The 13,394-nt window shown below is 46.5% G+C and overlaps 1 protein-coding gene across 2 annotated transcripts in view; it reads right to left on the bottom strand.

Moving 5' to 3' along the window:
• Positions 1-6,908: 6,908 nt before the first annotated feature.
• The window catches only part of LOC137545353 (schlafen family member 11-like), a 194,070-nt gene continuing 187,584 nt past the window's right edge, over positions 6,909-13,394 (bottom strand). For both annotated transcript variants that reach the window (XM_068266485.1, XM_068266486.1), the window contains one exon: positions 6,909-8,480. In XM_068266485.1, the coding sequence (XP_068122586.1) occupies positions 7,691-8,480 (790 nt within the window). In that variant the 3' untranslated portion in view covers positions 6,909-7,690. The remainder of the gene's footprint in view (positions 8,481-13,394) is intronic.

The following is a 13,394-nucleotide window of genomic DNA, read 5'->3' as shown; positions in this document are numbered from 1 at the left end:
TCACTTGTTACATTCTATGTAGTTAAATGTATCTATCTGAACTTCTGCATATCTCTCCACGAACTTTAAACCTCTGTGTTTAACCTTTCCAATGCTGGTCTAGTAAAAAAAAAATGCTGGTTGCATATATGCTGTAAATAATGTTTTAGAGCAAAGTTGAAATGCAGGGTTATATTCCGCTTTAACCACTAAAGCCTGAAGGGTTGTTTATTTTTTGTGTCTGAGCAACTTTCACCTCCCATTCATTTGCCAATAACTTTATCATTACTCATCACAATGAATTGGTCTATAGCTTGTTTTTTCCGTCACCAATTAGGCTTTCTTTGGGTGATACGTTTTGCTGAGAATTAATTTATTCTAAATCCATTTTAACAGGAATATTAAGAAAGAAATTGAAAAAAAATCATTATTTAACTAAATTAAGTAGTAAAGAAGGTGACATGAGACCTCAAATCAAAAAATTACAAAAACTTTAATGAGAAACCTTCAAAACATACAACTAGTCACACAAATTAAAACCATTTAAAATCAGGGAATAAAGGCTCATCCGGACATCCACCAACAATCACACTCAGAACTCCCTTTCACTCCTTCACACCCCAGCATGCATATCCTGATATCTGTTCACACAAGTGAGGTACAAATCACCCTATTAACACAGCTTCACTGCATGCAATCACTATACATAGAAGAATTATGGATGTGCACAATCCAACTAATTCAACAGTCAGTGAGTTAGTGTAACTTTGAGGGTCAGGTCAGAAGTGCAACTCTCAGCATGTGTGTTAATTGGACATAGCAAGCCAGTCCACAGTCCTCCATTAGTAGTAAGCATTTTCAAGCAGTGATTACATGCAGTGAAGCTGTGTTAATAGGGTGATTTGTACCTCACTTTTGTGAGCAGATCTCAGGATATGCATGCTGGGGTGTGAAGGAGTGAAAGGGAGTTCTGAGTGTGATTGTTGGTGGATGTCCGGATGAGCCTTTATTCCCTGATTTTAAATGGTTTTAATTTGTGTGACTAGTTGTATGTTTTGAAGGTTTCTCATTAAAGTTTTTGTAATTTTTTGATTTGAGGTCTCATGTCACCTTCTTTACTACTTAATTTAGTTCATATTACTAGTTGGATACCCAATCTGAGACTAACATACGGTGGTCAGAGGTGTGCGACACCCGACGAACTGTATGGATCCTTAGATGCAAAATTGAGAGAACCCATTTTTTTCTAATTCTTTAAAAAATCATTATTACTCAGATTTTGCCCATTATAGTTTGAAATTAATACATGCTACCATAATTAAAATTCATGTATTTTATTTTCCCATTTGTCCAGGTTATTACACCATTTAAATTGTGTCCCTATCACAATGTATGGCACCGATATTTTATTTGGAAATAAAGGTGCATTTTTTCAATTTGCGTCCATCACTATTTACAAGCCCATAATTTAAAAATATATATTAATATACTCCTTTGACATGCATATTTAAAAAGTTCAGACCCTTAGGTAACTATTTATGTTTTTTTTTATTTTATTATTGTAACTGTTTTGTTTTGTTTTTTTTAATTAAAAATTTTATTTGGGTATTTTTTGATGTGGGAGGTAAACAGCTAATTTTAAATGTTAAAAATATATTTTTTTTAATAAAAAGTGGATGGGGGTGTAGTTTTACTATTTTGCCACAAGATGGCCACAGTCAAAAAGTCCTGGGAGCGAGATGAATGAAGACGGGGAACTTTTTGAACTCAGAAAAACCGCAGCGTCTGATGAGACGCTGTCGGCTTTTCTGCGGGGGGCTTTGATCAATGAAAGGGATCTATAATCCCTTTCATTGATCGCTGAGCTAACGGCCGGCAGCGGGAGCACGCACAGGAGACCCCGCAGGAGCACGCGTGGCCCGCGAGAGTGCGCGCAGCCCAACTGGACGAGAATATTCGTCCAGTTGGGCTTAAGTGGATAAAGATGGAAAACTAACTATAACAAGTAACTTGTCTATGTATCTTATCTAAAGTCATGTCTCAAGTCATTACACACAGGCAAAGCTGCTCTGCATCTCCTCCCCTCAGCCTGTGAAAACTTCACTCCCCTCTTCTCCTCCCTCCTCCCCTCTGCCTCTGAAATCTCTCGCTAGTAACACCTCCTCCTCCTCCGGCCCAGACTGAGCTCCCATAAGTCTTTGCTACATGGGTCTGAGTGCCAAGGCACTGGAGAAGCTGTGGGTGAGGCTTGTTTAGTTTATAGGGAATTAGAGTATTAAAACAACAACAAAGTATTTGGCTTGAGGAATGCCCTATAAACTATATGAAAGGAACCCAACTATGCTGTCACAAGAGCCCTTAGTGGCTGACCGCAATTGGCCTTCTAAACGGTGCCAGCGCACAGATCGTGCGAACTCTGGTTGCAGTCAATGCGCAGGAACCGCTAAGAATTAGCCACAGACAAACCAGAAGGGAGCCTGTGAGATATGGGTAATTACAACGTACACACGATTCCAGGGTATCTGCCACCACCACTGGTATGGGCCAGTGGACCCGATTTACTGACTGATTGGTCCTGCGAATAAAAATGGTTAAAACACGCTGTATTCTGTCTAGCCAACAACAAACAAACAGTAGCGTCTCTTCAGAGACCCGGGATCAGTTCTGTGTGTGCTGATAAGCAGGGTAGCGGACAGTGAATGACTTGGATAAAGTCGTTTATTCACAGCAATATAAATAATTAATATATACAGACAATTATTAAAATCAATAATTATTAAAACAGTAATAGCAGTATAAAATAAAAAGGGAGAAAAATACTTAGGGTTTGTTGCAATATGTCCTTTCGTGGGAAAATCATCAAGTCCAAGCAAAACGGTTTCAAGTTCTTAAAGCTCTTGGTTTCAATCAAAGTTCAGCAGAATTCTTTGTTCCAGGTTACAGAAGATGGCCAATCAAGATGGCCGCTAGCCCATGTGTCCTTTGTTTCAGAGCTTGATTCAAAGTTCAGCAAAATGGCCACCAGCCATGTGTCCTCTGGCTGGCAGCAGAATGTTCAAGATGTTTCAGGGTGGAGGACACTGAGTTTGGGTCCTCTGCCATTCTTATGCCCCTGATTCAGTAGGAGGGAGTGAGGGCGGGGAGCCACACACCCCCTTAGAAGATGAGCCCTCCCCTTGTCCTGGGGACCAGAAATCATATCTACCCATATATGGGCTCTATCTCACAGAACCGTACAGGTCAGGGCAGATTTATTAACATTTTCAGGTCTGTCTCGATTTACCCAGCGCCCTGATACCAGACATGAGGGGTGGGACCCCTGTGGTATCATCAGGGCACTTTCAAACTGCCTAACTGGCAGTCTTTACCTCAGAATGTTCTGAAACTTCCTCAGAACCAGCACCGGGACTCATGCTACACTTCCCCCACGTTTGGCAAAGCTGCCATCTCAGGAACCCCAGAAATATGACAGATCTGGGAAGTTATGGATTATGCTATGAGACTCAGGTTATTCAGGATGTGTGCTAGCTGCTAACAGCTGACTTCCCTTTGATCTTTACCAGGGAGCAAGGTGTCAAGACCTCCCGGGGATTCGTAGCCTGCCTGGCTGCACCTAGGCATCCTTATCATCCTTTGGTTAATTAACATCTACATGAGATCAGCTAGGTGTCACCTGGTTCCCAGAACAGAAAGGGGAATTGTGCCTTCCACAGGGAATATGTCCAAGCTAATTAACACCTCCCCCCAGGCTTTTACTCAGCTAAGACAGATCCCCCAGCTGTTCCTAGGCAGAGGGATACTACACATCAAATCTTGGTTTAACGATTTGTGTCGCAAAGCGTCGCCCGGCATCACACCTCCCCCTCCTGACGCTGTGTAGGGGGGTGTCACCAAGACATCCTCCGTAGCAGCCATTGGCGCTGTTGGGTCTAGTTCCCCCTGACACCGGGACAGCCCATCGGCGTTTTGGTGTCGGCTGCCCGCTTTGTGTTGGATCGTAAAGTCGTACTGTTGCAATGACAGGCTCCACCGTAGGAGCTTGCCATTGGTCCCAGCAGTACGGTTTAGCCAACTGAGGGGGTTATGGTCGGTAATGATCGTGAAAGAGCGGCCGTACAGATACGATTGCAGTTTCTGTAGGGCCCACACGATCGCGAGACACTCCTTTTCAGTTGTGGAGTAGGCTACCTCTCGGGGCAGGAGCTTCCGGCTCAGGTAGAGGATAGGGTGTTCATCTCCCTTTCCATCCACCTGGCTGAGGACTGCGCCGAGACCGTAGTCAGAGGCATCGGTTAGCACAACAAACCGACGACTGAAATCTGGGGCTTGAAGCACCGGGGCGCTTGCGAGTGCCTGCTTCAAGGCTTGGAAGGCGTTCTCGCAAGCGGGGGTCCAGCTAACAACCTTGGGGTGTTTCTTGCTAGTGGCATCGGTCAGGGGCTTCGCCAGGGTACTTATAGGCTGGAACAAATTTCCTATAGTAGCCGGCGGTCCCCAGGAATGCCTGGACCTGCTTTTTCGTGATAGGCCGAGGCCATGCCAGGATGGCGTCAACCTTTCCCGTGTCAGGTTTCAGGGTGTTACCCCCCACCCGGTGACCTAAGTACTGCACCTCGGTCATACCAATCTGACACTTACTCGGCTTAACTGTCAGATTGGCTGCCGCCAGCCTATCTAGTACCTGGGACAGGTGTTTGAGGTGTTCCTCCCAGGTGGGGCTGAACACCGCAATGTCATCCAAGTACGCTACAGCGAACCCTTGCAGTCCCTCCAGCAGGTCGTTTACGGCCCGCTGAAACGTGGCAGGAGCGTTCTTCATCCCAAAGGGCATCATCGTGAACTCGAAGAGGCCAAAAGGGGTGATGAAGGCCGACTTCTGCCTCGCGTCAGGTGCAAGTGGTATCTGCCAGTACCCCCGGCTCAGATCCATGATTGATAGGTACCTGGCGGACGCCAGCGTATCCAACAATTCATCGATGTGAGGCATGGGGTAGGCGTCTGTAGTGGTGATGGCGTTCAACTTCCTGTAGTCCACGCAGAACCGAGTTGTCTGGTTCTTCTTGGGGACCAGGACAACAGGGGCTGCCCAGGCACTACAGGACTTTTGAACCACCCCTAGCTCCAGCATCTCCCTCACCTCTTTCTGCATGTCCGCTTGCACCTCTGGGGAGACGCGGTAAGCGGATTGCCTGATGGGGGGATGGGTGCCCGTATCTACCCTATGCACTGCCGGACTGGTCCGCCCCGGGACACCGGAGAAGGTGTGCTGGTACGGACCCAGTACCTCCTGCAACTGCTCTTGCTGGGACGAGGAGAGTTGTGGGTTGACGCTTAGGTCGCTGTCCACATCTCGTATGTCAGCCAGCAGGTCTAACAGGGGGTCTGCCTCTCCCTGCTCTAACCGGCTGCACACTGGCAGCACATACTTGGTCCTGTCATGGTGGGCCTTCAGCATGTTGACATGAAAGCTTTTCTGTTTCCTGCCTCCCATGTTCACCAGATATGTCAGAGGGTTTAACCGTTGCACTATAGTGTAGGGTCCCTCCCAGGCCGCTTGCAGCTTGTTCTGCCTCAATGGAAGAAGGGCATACACTTTGTCACCTACTTCAAATGACCTCTCTCCAGCAGTGCGGTCATACCAGAGTTTTTGTTTGGCCTGAGCCTGGGCCATGTTTTCCGTTACCATTTCCGTGAGGGACTCCATCTTGTCCCTGAACTTGAGAACATAATCAACTACAGAGACATCTGTGGGGTCCCCCTTGCCCTCCCACGTCTCCCGCATCAATTGTAGGGGTCCTCGGACATTCCTACCATACAGGAGCTCAAACGAGGAGAACCCGGTAGATTCCTGCGGCACCTCCCTGTATGCAAACAACAGATGAGGCAGGTATCGTTCCCAGTCCCCACCTTGCGACTCAACAAACGTGGTCAGCATTTGCTTCAGCGACCCGTTGAACCTTTCACACAGTCCATTGGTCTGAGGGTGGTAGGGACTGGAGACAATGTGCGTCATCTGTATCTTTTTGCACAGGGCCTCAATGAGTCCGGACATAAACTGGGTTCCCTGATCAGAGAGCATCTCCGCAGGGAACCCGACTCGGGAGAAAATGTTAAGTAGCGCGTCGGCTACCTTGTCCGCCCTCAGGGAGGAAAGTGCCATGGCCTCAGGATAGCGGGTGGCGTAATCCACCACCGTCAGGATGTACCTCTTGCCACTGCTGCTGGGAGTGGGCAACGGTCCAATTATGTCGACTGCCACTCTGTGAAAGGGCTCACCTATGATTGGCAGTGGACACAAGGGAGCTTTGCGGGGATTCCCAGCCCTTTTTACCTTTTGGCAAATGGTACATGAGCGGCAGTAGTTCGTCACATCTATCCGCATTTGAGGCCAGTAGAAATGTCCCCGGATACGATCAAGTGTCGTGTGGATCCCCAAGTGCCCGGCCAGGGGAATGTCATGTGCGGACTTCAGCACATGCCCCCGGAAGGCACTAGGTACCACAAGCAACTTGGTACCCATCCTCATTTCACCTTCGGTGGGGTGTACAGGCTCACTGTACAACTTCCCACCTTCCCAGTATACCTTGAACGTAGCCTCGTCTGTGAGGGGCTCAGAAGCCTGTCTTCTGAGGGCCTCGAGGCTAGGGTCAGTCTGAAGTGCTTGCCCAAATGCAGCACTCTCACTCTCAGCCAGCTGGCCCGTGGCATATGAGGTTAGTGGCTGAAGGGTACCATCCCTGTGGTCAGAGGAGGGGGAGGAGGCCGGAATCTCCTCCACCTGTTCTGAGCCCAGGTTCTGAGCAGTACGGCTGCGTGTTACCGCTAGCACGGGGTATACCTTCAGAATGGCCCATATTGGCATTACCTACATCATTGTTACAAGCATTAATAACAGTAACAGGAACATTTTCATCACAGACAGTTTGCACATCAAACACAGGTACCCTTGAACTGGGCACATTCAACCCACCTCCCCCCTGTTCTTGCCCCTGGGTGCAAAGTACCTGGGTGTGGGCAGAGAGTCCGTCTCCGTCCTGGCATTCCACAGGGCTTGGTGCAGGTTCATAGTACGACACCAGCGTGCCCAAGTCGGTCCCCAGCAAAACAGGGACCGGCAGTTGGTCCAGGATCCCAACAACCTTCTCTTGAACTCCCACCCCCCAGTCAATGGACACCCGAGCTTGGGGAATGTGAGAAAGAGTGCCCCCCACTCCAGTGAGGGTGAGGTACTGGTCAGGAATGATGTCCTCTGCGTGGACAAGGTGTGCACGCACCAGAGTGACATCTGCTCCCGTGTCACGGAAACCCGTGACAAGCTGGTCATTCACAGTAACCAGCTGGTGATTGCTGGTGATGGGGGAGTTCCTGGCCCCCTTGGCAAACATCATGTTGGATGCGGCTCCTGGTTGGGGTACACTGGCGGGGGGTGTCTGCCGCAGGCGAGGTGCAGGTGGTCCAGGGGTTGGGGTGGTCTAGGAGGGGACAAGGCAGGGAGTCCCTGTCGTTGCAGAGGTGATCGTAAGTCGGGGACTCCCTGTCTTTGGAATATAGGATACAGGGACTTTTTCTCCCCATTTCAGCTGAGAAAAAGTGTGTCTTATATTCCCAAAAATACAGTCATTTAAAATTTCTCGCCTTTACAGTTTAATTCATATTTCCCTTAAATTGGACCTTCATCTTTCCTTGAAATAATGATGACATGTTAGTAGAGCTAATAAGAGGGGACTCTGCAATGTGGCTCATAAAGTACATGTATCTTTGCTGTAGCCCGAGAGGCAGCACAGAGCAATACATTATCATCAACAGTAGGATTTGCACAAACTGGATTGATTGCAAACACAATCTGGCGTTCTAGGCCAGAAAAGCGACGAACACTGTCAAGAACAATGTGATCCCCAAAGATATTACCAGCGTCGACAAAACTCACTTTTTTTTTATATTTGTTTGATAGTTTCTTCATCTCTTGTGTAAGAAGTGGTCTGAAACCGTCTACTACTTCTTTTGTGCTACACAAGATCGCAATATCTTTTAGTGAATATCCCTTAGAAAGGTATTTGTCACAGGTTTCTGCAACATACTTCACTATTTCCTCCTGTGCAACGTTGGGACGCAATTCCCAGGATCCTGCTACTTCGTGACTACACTCACTGCCTTTCATGATATCTTTCAAAAAATCTAGTTTAGATGTTGAAGCAATTCTGTTCATCAAGTAACGTATGTGTCTATAGATGTTTACTGGGCTTCTTATGACTTTAGTCAGAACTTCCATGTTTTGTTCCTCTACTGGTGGAAGTCCAGTAGCCCTTCCATGGCATGATTGGAAATGGTCTGCAAAAATGTAAAAACTGCCTCTTGTGCCAACAATTCTTTTTGCCTTTGAAAACCAATTGCCATTTCCGCACTGGAAATTTTGTGCCTCATCAGCAACAATATGTTTAATGTTGGAATAGTCATCTTTCAGAAACCAGTATCGTGTCACAGCTTCACAAATGTCTTGTCTCCTGAAATATTAAACAGTCATTATAAAAAATAAAGTAAAATACATAAATAACTGTCATAAATTAAATATTTACACATCTCCATTATATGTAATCTTACCTTTAAATATAGTGTTATTTTTACTGTTCAGGCATAAAACAAAGCCCATGAATGTGGGACTATGTGTTACTACAGAAGGCTCAAGAACAAACTACGCCCAATGCACAATAACTGCTTTGGGCTCCAACACATCCAGGAGAGTAGATATTCATATTGTACACAATCTGCCCTTACGTGCTTCGGGCGCTCAAGTGTACCTAGGTTGGTGCATGGAGAGGGGGCATATGGGACGCAGAGGCATGTTCCCTGGTCCATGACATGCCTCTGTGTCCCCTTCACACTGCTCTCAGACCCCCTGAGCCGTGCTGTCACCCCCAAATTTGGTAACAAGCAGCTTGTCAGCAGTCTACGAGGGTAAGGGGCATCCCTTGCAGAAGCACTCCTGCAAATCGCCAACTCTGGCTTGGGAATGCACCTTCCCCAGCTCTAATTGGCTGGCTCTGCCTCTCCTCTGCCCCTTCTATGCTTCTGGCACCAGTCCCCACCACCTGCCTGCTCTGAGACACACAGAGCCAGGGGTCACTGCCAGTTTTGTAATCAAAAGTCTGCGATTGCGGAACGTAGGAGCGGTGGTAACTGACATTAGACAAATAACATTTATATTGCGCTTTTCTCCTGACGGACTCAAAGCGCCAGAGCTGCAGCCACTAGGGGGCGCTCTATAGGCAGTAGCAGTGTTAGGGAGTCTTGCCTAAGGTCTCCTACTGAATAGGTGCTGGCTTACTGAACAGGCAGAGCCGAGATTTTAACCCCGGTCGCCTGTGTCAGAGGCAGAGCCCTTACCCAGCACACCATTCAGCCACCTGATCCAGCTAGCCCCAAGGATCAGGTAGCATTTTTTTTTCTTACAAAAATGTCCACCACGGGTTTGCTTTAACAAGTGGTGTGATTTATTAGTCAGGTCCATAAATATTGGGACATTGACACAGTTCTAACATTTTTGGCTCTATACACAACCACAATGGATCTGAAATGAAACTAACACAATGGGCTTGATTCACAAAGCGGTGCAAAGTGTTTGCACGCCTGTGAAAAGCCCTTTATCACGCCTAAACTCAGTTTAGGAGTGATAAGAAGAAACTCGCGCGATCTCCCGCGCGCAAAGTTTTGCGCGCGTAGCGCACCGCGCTGCGCGCGCAGTGTGCCGTGCTTCGCGCGCAGCGTCCATTGAGCCCTATGGGACTTTGCGCGCGCAGCGCGGTGCGCTACGCGCGCAAAACTTTGCGCGCGGGAGCTTCGCGCGAAGAGCAGCACAAATCGGTGATAACTCAGCTTTGCACCGCTTATCACGCCTAAAGTCTTTTAGGCGTGATAACTGAGTTATCACCGCTTTGTGAATCAAGCCCAATGTGTTTTAACTGCAGGCTGTGAGTTTTAATTTGAGGGTATTTACATCCCAATTGAGGTGAACAGCGTAGGAATTACAACAGTTTGCATATGTGCCTCCCACTTGTTAGGGGACCAACAGTAACGGGACAGAATAATAACCATACATCTAACTTTCACTTTGTAATACTTGGTTGCAAATCCTTTGCAGTCAGTTACAGCCTGAAGTCTGGAACACACAGACATCACCAGACGCTGGTTTCATCTCTGATGATGCTCTGCCAGCCGCTACTGCAACTGACTTCAGTTCCTGCTTGTTCTTGGGGCATTTTCCCTTCAGTTTTGTCTTCAGCAAGTGAAATGCATGCTCAGTCCGATTCAGGTCAGGTAATTGGCTTGGCCAACATTCCACTTCTTCAAAAACTCTCTGGTTGCTTTTGCAGTGTGCTTTGGGTCATTGTCCATCTGCACTGTGAAGTGCCTTCCAATGAGTTCTGAAGCATTTGGCTGAATATGAGCAGATAATATTGCCCTAAACTCTTCTGCATTCATCCTGCTGCTTTTCTCAAAGTCAACAATTAAAAGAAGACTTCACCAGAGTAACTACAGAGGGTTCACCACAAGATGTAAACCAGTGAGCCTTTAAAATAGGAAGGCCAGATTAGAGTTTGCCAAACGACATTTAAACAAGCCTTCACAGTTCTGGAACAACATCCTATGGACAGATTAGACCAACATCAACGTGTACCAGAGTGTTGGGAAGAGTAGAGTATGGAGAAGCAAAGGAACTGCTTGTGATCCTAAGCACACCACCTCATCAGTGAAGCATGGTGGTGGTAGTGTCATGGCATTGGGCATATATGGCTGACAATGGAACTGGTTCTCTTGTATTTACTGATGTGACTGCTGACAAAAGCAGCAGGAATAATTCAGTAGTGTTTCGGCAATATTATCTGCTCACATTCAGCCAAATGCTTCACCTGATTTAGATGTAAATACCCTCAAATCAAAACTCGCAGCCTGCAGTTAAAGCACATCATGGTTGTTTCAGTTCAAATCCATTGTGGTTGTGTATAGAGCCAAAAATGTTAGAATTGTGTTGATGTCCCAATATTTATAGACCTGACTGTATTTGCCGCACATAAAGTCAAATAACTGATAATTATTGGTGTGTATTCTATTTTTATTGTAATAACCTACCCCCTTCTAGTATACACACACATATATTATTACAGTCTATATGTATATGTGTGTATATAGAGTAGAATGTATATATAGAGCATGCATACAGCAATGGTAAACCTAAAGAGTGTTATCTCTCACCCAGGTCTTTATAGGTGAAACAGTTGCTGTCATATACAAGGCGAGTTCATTATGTTAAAGAATGCAGTGTGGAAGAGGAGTGCAATTAGAGCAGCTGAAAGTTGGCTATGAACCACACCTGAGTAGGGATTGTCAATGAGAGGCAAATAATTCTGATGGAATTTATAAATCTCTTTGTGGTAAAACCACATCTCCCATTATGCAAAGAGACCAAAACTGTGACTTGTATTGCAGTCAGGGCCCTTTTCCACTAGAGCGAATCTGCACGTGTTTCCTGCATGCAGCTTCACATAACCAATGTAAATAAATGGGCCTGTTTCCACTTGTCAGGATTTCTGAGCGTTTTTCTGTGCAGAAAAAAAATCTGCACGGCAGAGCCATCAGAATTCGCATACCGCTATGCGATTCGCATACAATGTATTTAATGGGGAATTCGCATGCGGTTTTGGTATGCGAATTTTCATGCGAATTCAATGGAAAAGCACTGCCATGGTTAAATTTGCATACATCGTCATCCATGCGAATTCGCACGAAAATTCGCATACACCCGCATGCGAAATTCGCATCCGCATGCAAATTTTTACTGCGGCGATTCTATCACAAGTGGAAACGTACCCTCAGTGTTCCAGTTTGTTGAATGCATGTTTGGTTGCAAGGGGGTTAATAATTGTCTGCATGTTAATTAAGCACTTCCCTTAGCATCTGTCTCACTATCAAGCCCCTAGCAAGCCTCTACTACCCAACATGCAGTGCTTTGGCAGTAGTCACATGTGCACACAACAGCCAATCATCATGTTTGAAGCTGCTGACCTCATAAGTAAAGGACAGACATGGAGGACAGAGGATAAACACTAAGATGGTGGCGTCACTGATTTGATTAGTTTAGGCAATACACATGATCTGCTCAGTTAGAAAAAGCACAAATACATAATTAGTAGGCATGAATTGTGGGAGGGTGAAGGAGTAACTATGTACAAAGGGGTGGAGCATGTGGGAGTGTCATGTAAAGTATAGAGAGAGAGAGAGAGAGAGAGAGAGAGAGAGACAACAAACAAAAAGGACTGATGCACACTGTGAGCGATGTGTTAGGCCTCATTCACACTGCTTTATATGTTTGTGTACGCCTTTTAATAGATGTGTTTCCAGCTGCAATATAATACAGTGGAAAGGAAAATGCATGCGCTGTCCACAGAAATGCTCCAAAACAAGTTATAACACTGTGTATGTGTGTGTGGTGTGTGTGTGTGTGGGTGTATGGTGTGTGTGTGTGTATGGTGTGTGTGTACAGTGTGTGTGTGTGTGTATAGTGAGTGTGTGTGTGTGTGTGTGTATGGTGTGTGTGTATGATGTGTGTGTGTATGGTGTGTGTGTGTGTGTGGTGTGTGCAGTGTGTGTGTGTATGGTGTGTGTGTGTACAGTGTGTGTGTGTGTATAGTGAGTGTGTGTGTGTGTGTGTGTGTGTGTGTGTATGGTGTGTGTGTGTGTGTGTTTGTGTATGATGTGTGTGTGTATGGTGTGTGTGTGTGTATGGTGTGTGCAGTGTGTGTGTGTGTATGGTGTGTGTGTGTATGGTGTGTGTGCAGTGTGTGTGTGTACAGTGTGTGTGTATGGTGTGTGTGTGTGAGTATGTGTCTGTGTGTGTGTGTGCGTGCGTATGGTGTGTGTGTGTGTGTATGTGTATGTGTGTACAGTGTGTGTGTGTGTGTATGATGTGTGTGTGTATGGTGTGTGTGTGTGTATGGTGTGTGCAGTGTGTGTGTGTGTATGGTGTGTGTGTGTATGGTGTGTGTGCAGTGTGTGTGTGTACAGTGTGTGTGTATGGTGTGTGTGTGTGAGTATGTGTCTGTGTGTGTGTGTGCGTGCGTATGGTGTGTGTGTGTGTGTATGTGTATGTGTATGTGTGTACAGTGTGTGTGTATGGAGTGTGTGTGTGTGTGTGTTTCTGTGTGTGCGCGCGTGTATGTGTGTGTGTGTGTGTATGGTGTGTGTACGGTGTGTGTACAGTGTGTGTCTGTGTATGTGTGTATGGTGTGTGTGTGTGTGTAGTGTGTGTGTGTGTGTATGTATGTGTGTGTGGTGTGCGTGGTGTGTGTGTGTATGGTGTGTGTGTGTATGGTGTGTGTGTGTATGGTGTGTGTGTGTATGGTGTGTGTGTGTGTGTATGGTGT

This window comes from Hyperolius riggenbachi, chromosome 2 (genome assembly GCF_040937935.1).
Source record: "Hyperolius riggenbachi isolate aHypRig1 chromosome 2, aHypRig1.pri, whole genome shotgun sequence".
Taxonomy (NCBI): Eukaryota; Metazoa; Chordata; class Amphibia; order Anura; family Hyperoliidae; genus Hyperolius; species Hyperolius riggenbachi.
Note: the sequence above shows the minus strand (reverse complement) of the source record. Positions and strands in the feature narration are given on the sequence as shown.